At 43.5% G+C, this 11,869-nt stretch overlaps 1 protein-coding gene across 1 annotated transcript in view; it reads left to right on the forward strand.

The window, feature by feature from the left end:
• Positions 1-333: 333 nt before the first annotated feature.
• Positions 334-11,869, forward strand: part of LOC138972363 (uncharacterized) — a gene marked incomplete at its 3' end in the record, with an annotated part of 14,748 nt that continues 3,212 nt past the window's right edge. Inside the window, 1 exon segment of the mRNA XM_070345035.1 lies at positions 334-613. Coding sequence (XP_070201136.1) covers positions 517-613 — 97 coding nt within the window.

The raw sequence follows: 11,869 nt of genomic DNA on the forward strand, positions 1-11,869 counted from the left end.
GGCGCACGTTATATGTCAAAGCAGCACCGCCCTGATATGGCCCTTCGTGGTCGGCTGGGCGTTAAGCAAACAAACAAACAAACAAACAAGGACCCAGAGAGAGAGAGAGAGAGAGAGCTATGTAAAAATGTAAAGTCTCTCTCTCTCTCTCTCTCTCTCTCTCTCTCTCTCTCTCTCTCTCTCTCTCTCTCTCTCTCTCTCTCTCTCTCTCCTCTCTCTCCTCTCTCTCTCTCTCTCTCTGGGTCCTATGAGTGACAATACACACATGCTCTGTCGCCCTCTAGGTCTCTTTCTCTAATCAGATGCCTTCATCTCTTATCCGCCTTGCCGCAGCATCCCACTGAGTTTAGACTTGTGTTTCATTCATTCACTGAGTTGCGGATGTGGCGGCATGCAGGGAAAACGAGATGTATGTGGGCGACCGAGTCAGGAAACAGAGTGCGCACACAGCGGACCACTTGTATCGGTTGTGTAGCGCGTGTGGCTGACTAGGGCGCTCAGTCGGTGGTTGCGAGGATGGAGGTGCGATGGGTTTACCGTGTGTTGTGTGCGTGTGTCGTGCAGCTGTCCTGCTTCTCTTCATGGACTAGCGGTTCTGATAACAATAACAATGGTAAGCGCATAGGGTTATTGTGTGTATATGTGTGGGGGGGGGGTTAATTTTTTTCTCTCATTTTTTTCTTTCTTTTCTTTGTGTGTGTTATTATTTGTGTGGCTTTTTCTGTGTGCTGATTATGCAGTTTTATATTTTTTTTCTCTCTCCAACTCTCTCTCTCTCTCTCTCTCTCTCTCTCTCTCTCTCTCTCTCTCTCTCTCTCTCTCTCTTTTCTTGTCTGTGTTACCATCTCCCTTTTGCAAATGGATGGGAAAAACGATATTTATCATGTTTACCAATTTAGTGAGTATTTGTGTTTTTGTTGTTTGCATGTTTGTTTGGCTAAGAATGTCGGTGTAAATGTAAGCGGTAGAGCTCTGGCAGATCAACTGCACAGACTCTTAGTCTTAGACGACGATAAAAGAACAAACAATTGAACATAGAATACAGTTCACACAATATGGAGACATTCTCTGCAAAGAGATGACGTCATCAAAAACAATGACTGACATCGATCTGAAATCATGACACGAAAAATAAGATTGTCGATTGTAAGACTCAAAAGTACAGTATATGTTTTTTTTATTTTTTTATTTAGCAGACTGTAAAGAAACCGTTTTTATTGAACATTGAGCATAACGTACAGAAACGGTTGTGTTATACGTTTAGTAGAACATGAATACATGGTTCGAATGACAAATGTAGCTCAACCGTTCAGTGTTGAACTACTTTTTGTGTGAGTTCGTGCACAGATGAGTCCCATTGACATTTGGCGGAGTGCATTCGAAGCATAATGATAACACATCACGCCTTGTACGCTCCCGCTGGCAGCAAATGCTCATCGTGGTTTGGCTTATGCCTCACGCAGTGCTGAAAAAATTGATATGCACATTGCGTTGAGTGCTAATGGGGCTGACAGCTAATGTTATCACTATGATTAAAGGCGCTGTCCTGACCGTGTCAACCGTCATGTAAACTACTACTATTTTGTTGACAAACAAAATAAATCGGTACTCACCAACACAAAGACGACAAAGACAAAGTCGAGTGATCGCCTGTGGAGGCTTCTTCGGAACAACGATTACACGGGAAAACAAACAGCAAAAACAAAAGCAGCAGAAAACCAAAAGGGGTTACAATATGGAGAGAATAAAGGGGAAGTTGTTATTAATAGGATATCTAGACAGTTCTCTGTCGCCTTGGTATGCAAGTAGGTTGAGTGGTTATGGAGCTGACAGCTGCTGATGTTAAAACTTTCATTGTAGGCACCATCCTGTTCTTCTTAACCTTCATGTAAACCACCTGATATGTGTTCCCAATCCTCAATAGTAGGAAATAGACAGTACTGTGTCGCTTTAATATGCACATTGGGTGGGCTGTTAATGGGTTCGACAGCTGTTGTTAACACTTTCATTAAAGGCGCGGTCCTGTTCTTTTAAACCATCATCTAAACCACAACCAATAGTTCCTCATACTCAATAGAAGGACATTGACAGTTATGTATCGAGATCTCCTTAATATGCACATTAACCCTAACCCTGGTAATGGGGCCGGCAGCTGATGTTAACACTTTCATTAAAGGCGCCGTCCTGTTCTTCCAAACCATCATGTAAACCCTCTGTTCCTTAGCCTCAGTATTAGGACATAGACTGTTTTCTGTCGCCTAATATGCACATTGAGTTGACTGGTAATGGGGCTGACAGCTGTTGTTAAAATTGTCATTAAAGGTGCTGTCCTGTTCTTTTTAACCTTCATGTAAACCACTACAAATATGTTCTTTATCCTAAATAGGACAGAGACAGTTCTCTGTCGCCTTAATAAACAGAGTGCCAGTTGGTCCCAAAGAGACAAAGACCGCCACAGTAGGCCTAGTGGTAAGGCGTCCGCCCCGCGATCGGGAGGTCGTGGGTTCGAACCCCGGCCGGGTCATACCTAAGACCGTGGAAGGTACAGCGCAGCTGCAGACACTAGAACAACAGTAAGAGCAGCAACAAACACACAAACAATCAAACCATACATTAGTTAGAATGGAGCGAATTGTCGCGCATCTGTATTGCTTGCTGGGAGTTGAGAATCCCACGCATCACTTGAACTGTGACCTTCCGGAGATTGTACACGCTAAAGTCCTTCCTGGACTGCTTTTGAAGTGAAATGAAGGGATGGGCATGCCAGAGAAAAAGAGGTGGGGGGGGGGGGGGTATTTTTGTGTGTGAGGGCTGAGAGTGGAGTTGCGTCTCTCTCTCTCTCTCTCTCTCTCTCTCTCTCTCTCTCTCTCTCTCTCTCTCTCTCTCTCTCTCTCTCTCTCTCTCTCTCTCTCTCTCTCTCTCTCTCTCTCTCTCACCAACCAACCAACTTCTCTCTCTCTCTCTCTCTCTCTCTCTCTCTCTCTCTCTCTCTCTCTCTCTCTCTCTCTCTCTCTCTCTCTCTCTCTCTCTCTCTGTAGAAGAGATATATTGCTATGTCACACGCTTTCCTTCTTTGCCACTACTAAAGGAAACGTGTGCAAGATTGTATGTTACAGTGTTTGGAGCATGTGCAAGAACGGATTCAAACTCGAAATCGTCCCTCCAAAAGCCCCAAAATGCACACACGACTTTTATTTCTCCTGCTGTTGTCGTGTCTTCTCTTTACAAATTCTTCAACGCTGAGAATACTGAAAACGGCATCCCAGACTACAGTACTGTTTCCATACGCGAGTTTAGCTTCCCTTGGAAAGTGGCTCGCTCAGGAGGCCTGTTAGTCTGAAACTAGAAGGACAGAGTTCTGAACATAGATGACAAAGACCCCGGAAAGAACAAACATTTCGCGGATGCAGACACAGAAAGACGTCATGAAGAATGGAATGCTTCAAAAGATACAGACTGTGACGTCATTCACATATACCGAGACGTCATTCATAGTTGTTCGTTCACTTTCGTCAAAAAGTAGATCTCTCCACAATGGCTGCTCCTGTGTTTAGGTTTATCAAGCGTGAGTACGCAAAACGTGTTTGTTCTCTCCTCTGTTGAAGCTGTGAGACATAATCGCCATTACGAGCTAGTCGTGTGACAGAGAGTGTTCTTGCACACTCGACTGCTGCTGTTTCACTCCGGCTAAAGCCGTCGTGAAACATCTACAGTCTCGTGTGCAAGAAAACTCTCTGTCACACGACAAGCTCGTAATAGCGGGTAATATCATATGTGTGTGTGTGTGTCTCACTCTCTCTCTCTCTCTCTCTCTCTCTCTCTCTCTCTCTCTCTCTCTCTGCAGTTTATATACATTCACATCCGTTTGAGGTTTGTATGTGAGTGCGCATCGGTGTTTGTTAACATTCGCTGCGCAGCCAAATTTCCCCTGTGTTCCCTGCCAACGCGCGATTTAGAGCCATTTTGAAAAAAATATTAAAAATCAACAACACAAGATAACCTTACATACCTTATGTTTTTGCAAAGTTTGAAACTTACTCTTTTAGAAAATATATGAAACATTTGAAAGTACATACCTTTTGTTGTCTTCATATCCACGCAAAATATCCAATTTGAAGCAAAACAAAAAAACTTTCTACGTCATGGGTTCATCATACACAATGTCATGATCGACACTTGCATTGCCCGAATCATCACCCAAATGATCGTCCATTGGCACAAAATCGTCACCAGAATCTAAAATATCATCTCCACTATCATCATCACTGAGGTCAAGATCAGAACCGTACTGAATAACACGTTCTAGCACTCTTTTCAAGTTACTACGTCTCAGCAGAACGATCCGCCATCTTGGAAAAGTCAAAACACGTGGGTCGCACACCGTCAACAAAATTTTTATTAATCCCAACAATTTAAGGGAAGGAACTGTTTACAGTGAATGGTACCACTGTAGACAGATAGAAGTTCATTGCAGGGGTTGTTTCCCTTGGTCAGCAGGACCGTTTACACCGTTAAAAATTCGTGATATCCGTCGGAACTCAAGTGCCGGCACGCAGCCAACGCTAAACACAGGTGTCGGAATTCCAGTTCCGACGCGCAGCGAATGTGTGAAGTTGTCATGGGGATTTCAATCAGGGATTTGAAATGACTCGTCGAAAGTAACAATACGTGTTCATCCTATTGATCCGATGTACTATGTGGCTATTGTTGTAACTTTGTAACAATACGTGTTCATCCTATTGATCCGATGTACTATGTGGCTATTGTTGTAACTTTGTAACAATACGTGTTCATCCTATTGATCCGATGTACTATGTGGCTATTGTTGTAACTTTGTAACAATACGTGTTCATCCTATTGATCCGATGTACTATGTGGCTATTGTTGTAACTTTGTAACAATACGTGTTCATCCTATTGATCCGATGTACTATGTGGCTATTGTTGTAACTTTGTAACAATACGTGTTCATCCTATTGATCCGATGTACTATGTGGCTATTGTTGTAACTTTGGATATAGACGTGTTCATCCTATTGATCCGATGTACTATGTGGCTATTGTTGTAACTTTGTAACAATACGTGTTCATCCTATTGATCCGATGTACTATGTGGCTATTGTTGTAACTTTGGATATAGACGTGAATAAGCTGTGTGTGTGTGCTTCAGGCACTGAATTACAATAAGGCAATGAATTGTTTCAGCGGGTGTTTGTTAAATTATTATTCAGGTGTGTCGGGTTATCGTAGATACAGATCACTGATCGTTGTACTCGAGTAACCAACAGCATGGTTTATCACAGCACAACTTCTTTTTAAACATGTGTGTCTGTCTGTCTGTCTGTCTGTCTGTCTGTCTGTCTGTCTCTGTCTTGTATGTCTGTCTCTCTCTGTCTGTCTGTCTGCATCCCTCCCTCTCTCTCTCTCTCTCTCTCTCTCTCCCCCTCTCTCTCTCTCTCTCTCTCTCTCTCTCTCTCTCTCTCTCTCTCTCTCTCTCTCTCTCTCTCTCTCTCTCTCTCTCTCTGTAGTAGACATGGCGAGGTGTGTCAATCGATTAGTGCATTGCGTTTATGGTTATAATAGCAACCAACTGCACTGATAATACACTGGTTTAATATCAATCGGCAAAATCACACAGACCATAAACACTTCACACCACACAATCATATGGAAGACGGACCAAAACCAAAACCCACGCTGCATCCAACACACAGAACATGCCCATACCAAGTATATGGGCGTACAACAAATTCGTGACAAACACTAAAGTGCATACTTTTTTATATTATATCTTTCATATATAATATATATTTATATTATATTCTGAAGGTTTTATTCTAGGATATTCCCCGGACACACACGCACACACACACGCACACACACACACATACACGCACACATACACACACGCACTGACACGCACACACACATACACACACGCACACACACAAAACACACTAAACACACAAAACACACACACAAAACACACACACAACACACACACACACACACCGGCGTTCCCCAAACCATGCAGCTCCCTTTGGCTTGTCCTTGGCTGTCATTATACACGTTCCAATTGAAAACAACACTTGTGCGTGTGGGAGGCTAAACCCAGTAATTTGGCTGTCTGTACAAAGGTCTGCGTGCCCACATGACAGGGTTACCCGTGACATTTCTCTACTTTGGCTCTCTTTTCTACACGACACACACACACACACACACACACACTCACACACACACACACACACACACACACACACACACACTCACACACTCACACACACACACACACACACACACACACGCGCGCGCGTGGCACGTACACCCACTTACACACACACACACACACATTTTGCAAGAAAGCCTTTTAGGTTTGTATTGCCTGTACTTATACATGTGTCGATTGAAAACAACACTTCCCAGAGACATCTTAGTAATTTGGTGTTTCTGTATGAGCATTTCACATCAAGTTGTGAGAAACTGTGTCAGTGTCGTCTGAGGTTGTGTTCTATAGACTAAAGGTGTCCTCGGACAGACGCAAACAGACAGACGCAGACTCGCAGTTTTCATCTACTGTCGAACAGTAGTGTGGTTAAAACATATCGCTTGGTTAGTGGGTTCACCACCTTCCATAACATGTACGTGTTGGTAAGTGATCTTCGGCATCCTCCCTGAAAAAAACCCACAAAAAAACACACACACACAGTCTATGAAAAGTTATTTACTTTGAAAAAGAGGAAGAAGAATACAGACATGAAGTTTTTGACCACTTGGAGTTTTACATCCCAACCCTAGAATTGTGCCTCAAAGAGCCAATAATAACAGACCGTCAAATCGACAAGTCTGGCAGCAGAACGAAATTCAGATGTGGATGGAGCAGTGAGTGCAGGGACGGGGCGGTGTGAGAGCAGTGAGTGCAGGGACGGGGCGGCGTGAGAGCAGTGAGTGCAGGGACGGGGCGGTGTGAGAGCAGTGAGTGCAGGGACGGGGCGGTGTGAGAGCAGTGAGTGCAGGGACGGGGCGGTGTGAGTGCAGGGACGGGGCGGTGTGAGAGCACACCGGGACAAGGAACAGGTGTTAAGACAGCAAAACAAAACAAAAAACAAACAAACACAATAACAGACTCCCCCCGCGGGTTAGGGGGAAGAATTTACCCGATGCTCCCCAGCATGTCGTAAGAGGCGACTAACGGATTCTGTTTCTCTGTTTACCCTTGTTAAGTGTTTCTTGTATAGAATATAGTCAATGTTTGTAAAGATTTTAGTCAAGCAGTATGTAAGAAATGTTAAGTCCTTTGTACTGGAAACTTGCATTCTCCCAGTAAGGTAATACATTGTACTACGTTGCAAGCCCCTGGAGCAAATTTTTGATTAGTGCTTTTGTGAACAAGAAACATTTGACAAGTGGCTCTATCCCATCTCCCCCCTTTCCCCGTCGCGATATAACCTTCGTGGTTGAACACAGGCGTGGTTACAAGTTTCCAGTCAATAATCTTGTGGTGGTCATCCAGGTGCCACGTCGCGATATAACCTTCGTGGTTGAACACGACGTTAAACACCAAATAAAGAAAGAAAGATCCAGGTGCCACGAGGAATGTGGACATGGCACTGAGTAGACCCTGCGAGCAATCGCTACTTTTAATCTCTCGGTGTCAGCCTGCCTTGTTTATATAAATCTCAATATATAACACCATGCGGAGTGACTGACCCCTTATTCAAGTCACGGGGTCTAATTCTTGATTACAAAAAAAAAGAAGGTATTTTGACTTAGAAATATGCTTCATCTTAATCCTATTTTCTACGTGGCATAACTACCCGATACGTTTTCGAACTAATCGAATTTCGGGCTAACATTTATCGAATTTTATAACAAATCTGCTTCACTTGCAAGAACTTGCACACACACCCCTTCACACGCACACACGTCCCAAAAACGCGACAGTTCCATAGAGTTTGTCTTGTCTGTCATTAGCCACGTTCCCACTGAAAACAACACTTGTGCGTGTGGGAGGCTAAACCCAGTAATTTGGCTGTCTGTACAAAGGTCTGCAGGTCGACCTGAGAGGCTTACGCGTGACAAGTCTCTGTTGTCGCTGTCTTGCATGCTGTTTGTCTTCCCTGTCTCTGTCTGTCTCTCTTTTCTCTCTGTCTCTGTGTCTGTATGTCTCACGCTCTCTCTCTCTCTCTCTCTCTCTCTGTATGTCTCTCTCTCTCTCTCCCCCCCTCTCTCTCGCTCTCTCACTCTCTGTCTGTCTGTCTCAGTCTGTATCTCTCTCTAACTCTCTCTTTCTCTCTCTCTCTCTCTCTCTCTCTCTCTCTCTCTCTCTCTCTCTCTCTCTCTCTCTCTCTCTCTCTCTCTCTCTCTCTCTCTCTCCCCTCTCTCTCTCGTAAAAATGGAACGTAAAAAAAGAGAGCAATCATCTGAGAATGTTAGTGTGTGTGGCTGGGCGGCGGGGATAGAGAGGGGGGGGGGGGTATGGTTAGATATCCATTTTAGTAACCCCGGTAACAATAAAATAATGACAATAAAGAAGATAGCAAATCAGAAAATAAATAACTAAATACATACAGAAATACTGACGTTTCAGGTAGCACAGCAAGTCTAGCTAATAAAGAAAATGAATACATTCTAAGCTTTTTTTTCTCCGTTTGAGGCAATATTGAAGTGATGATTTGAAACAGGGTGTTCCCCTAATATCATAGCTACAGTAGTAGTTATCGTTAGATGTGGCTGTGATATCCACATTTATCAGTCACAATGTCGAGAAAGGAGGAATCATATCAGATCGAGGCGTAAGCCGAGATCTGATATGTTTCCACCTTTTCAGACATTGTGACTGATAAATGTGGATATCACAGCCACATCTAACGATAACGAATTGATTGCGTTTTGTTTTGGACAGTTTCATGCATCCTTTTTCAAAATAAACAAGACAGGCTCTTCCGTGAACCTCCCGTCGGCAGCTGCTGAGGAGTCTTCTTTTGTGATCACCTCAAGGTCTCGGCCAACCAAGACTATGGCATACTCGTAGCAAAGCCGCCGAATGGTACCCTAAACCAAGAATAGTGACGTAAGAGAATAGAATGTCGTCTTTTGATTTGGAACGTGACGTGTTTCAGAACTTCTTCTCGACAACTCGGATGGTCGTTCACTGAACGACGGACATTGAAATGATCAGAATTTGAGAGAATTGTCTTTTACTCTCCCTGTCATTTCCTCTGTTTTCTTTATCGAGTCGTCAAGTCAGTTACGTTTTAAGCTCAGGGCTGGTGCGGTCACAGCGGTGTGAACCATTGTGCCTGCAGACACTTTTGCTTCTATCTCGCTAGGGGGTGAAATCTCTTTCAAATTGTAGTCAAAGTTATCCAGTTCTCACAAGTGTCTGCTGCTTGTGTCTCTTGTTGTTTTTCTGCTAAATTGCCATTCAATGCAACCCCCGTCGGTAAGACTTCAGATCCAATTTCTAGGACACATGACTGCGTACAAAAGATTGGGCATGCTTTTCTCTTTATTGACGATTTGCCTTTTCGCTTGTTGTGTACTCAATTCTTCATCAAAGAATGTTCATGGGAAATATCTCGCTCCACTATTGTTGAAGTGACCGTCAAAGATGGCGCCCATAAGTGATTAGTCATTTCCTGCGAGATATCACTTGGCTATGACGACTTCCTGCGATATATCAATTGATATAGGGTGCATGTTTGACCAATGGGTAGTTACAGTTTCGTCATGTGACCCGTAAAAACGCAATAACTATGTAAAATGCGTGGTGTACAGGTCCTATCTGTCATTTCACCACGATTGAGTAGGTGCACAGGGCAAACAGGAGTGCACGGCTTTTCAAAGAAAAAAGATGGAAGAAGATTACTGGTGGATGATGAGAGGAAGATGTAACCGGGGGGGGGGGGGGGGGGGGGCTTGTGGTCGTGGGAGTTGAGATAGGAGAGAGCGGATGTGAGTAAGAACAAGAATGGAGAGGCCGGATGAGAGGAAGGAGCAGAGAGGCAGAGAAGTACAAAGGCAGGAAGGACGTGGAGCATGGACTCAATCAAAGAGACGCATCGGCTGACACTGCAGTCCGTGCAACCAGTTTAACACACAAAAAACCAAGAAAATTGGTTGATTAAAATCAACATGGCGGAAGCAATGTTTTCATAAAAGAAGCGGTATTGTACGGGCACATGTTGAATTTGGGTTACATGTGTTGCAGAGTATTTGAAAATCCGTGGGCATAAAAACATGCAAAGAAGAGTGATAGGTCCCTGTTGTGAATATAGTCAAGTGGATAAATTGATTACTTATGTTTCACACTAGTTTTGCTGTTACAGCAGTCCCTCTCATGAATGGACACCCTTGGGCCAGTGCAAACCTGTCCGTACATTGCAGGTGGCCGGTCACGGGAGAGCCCCCCCCCCCCCCCCCCCCATCACACACACTCAGGCACACTGACGGACTGAATGAGTCTTTGCTACTGGTGAACGAGCTGTACTTGTCCTAAAACAATAAGGTCAAACTACTACAACCTATAACTGAAAGGAAAAAAAACCTGTCCTGTAAAAATTACGTTAAATCAACGGTGTCAGAAAAAGAGAGATAAAAGAAATCCTCAAATTCCTGAGGAGACAGGCACCCCATGAAAGCAGCCACGAACATACTCACAGAGGCACACATGCTTGTGCAGATACTTTGCAAAAATATGAATTGAAAACCTGCATATGTGGTAATTTCTTCTTTTTTGTGTGGCTTTATTGAATACTTCAGGCAGTGACTTTTCCCTGTCCAGTTTTCTCTTTCGTCTCTCTTACCCCTCGCTTACCCACCCCCCCCCCACACACACACACACACACACACCCCACACCCTTACCCTCCACTCCCTTTACCCAGCCCCGACAGCACAAATATCTAATCTGCAAGGCAGAGTACACATTTTCTAAAAGGAAGACTACTCCTCTTCAATTATATCCAGAGATCTTCCAGCTGTCTCCACCATAAGCCAAGTGGTCGAGTCTTATACCCCATTTCCACACAACCGTTTTAGGTCCCGTTCCCGTACCGACCAAGGAACGGTGCGGGCACGGGAGGGATCGGGACAGAACCGCAATGAACGTAACTGGTCGTTAACGGAACTGCTTTGAACGGTAGGGACGGCTGCATGTTCAAATTTTTACCAGAGTAAAGTTGTACACTACATTGGGTTGTGCACGTTAAAGATCCCACGATTGACAAAAGGTCTTTCCTGGCAAACATGTATAGGCGGCATAGATAAAAAAAAAAATGTCCACCAAATACCCGTGTGACTTGGAATAATAGGCCGTGAAAAGTAAATATTCGCCGTAATGGCTTGAGATTTACTGGCTGATGTGAATGCGTGATATATTGTGTAAAAAATTCCATCTCACACAGCAGAAATTAATATGTAAAGCGCTTAGAGAATGTCAAGCGCTATATAAATCTCCCATATATATAAGTTAACATAAGACATAAGACATAAGATCATTTATTGTCCATACAGTTAAACAATGGATGGACACGTTTGGTTCATGTGCTCTTAAAACATCCAAACAACATATGACAACAACCATAACAAAATAAGTAGGGGCGTAAAGTGTATGTAGTACTCTTACTCAAATACATGGTTTATTGTAGATTTATCGAACCCTTGGTTTTAAAATAAGGGTGAATTATAAGTACTTTGTAAGATGTTGAATGTGCAAATAGAAAAATTACAACAAGGTTACAAGTTCAAATCAGAAGATCATTAATCCCTGAAAAAGGAACAGATTTCTTGATATATATCATGATCTTCAAAGTCTTCCAAATATAAATTTTATCTTGCAAAACTTGTACAGGTAGCTTGCTTTCACCAAGGAG

Source organism: Littorina saxatilis, linkage group LG8, assembly GCF_037325665.1.
Source record: "Littorina saxatilis isolate snail1 linkage group LG8, US_GU_Lsax_2.0, whole genome shotgun sequence".
Lineage (NCBI taxonomy): Eukaryota > Metazoa > Mollusca > Gastropoda > Littorinimorpha > Littorinidae > Littorina > Littorina saxatilis.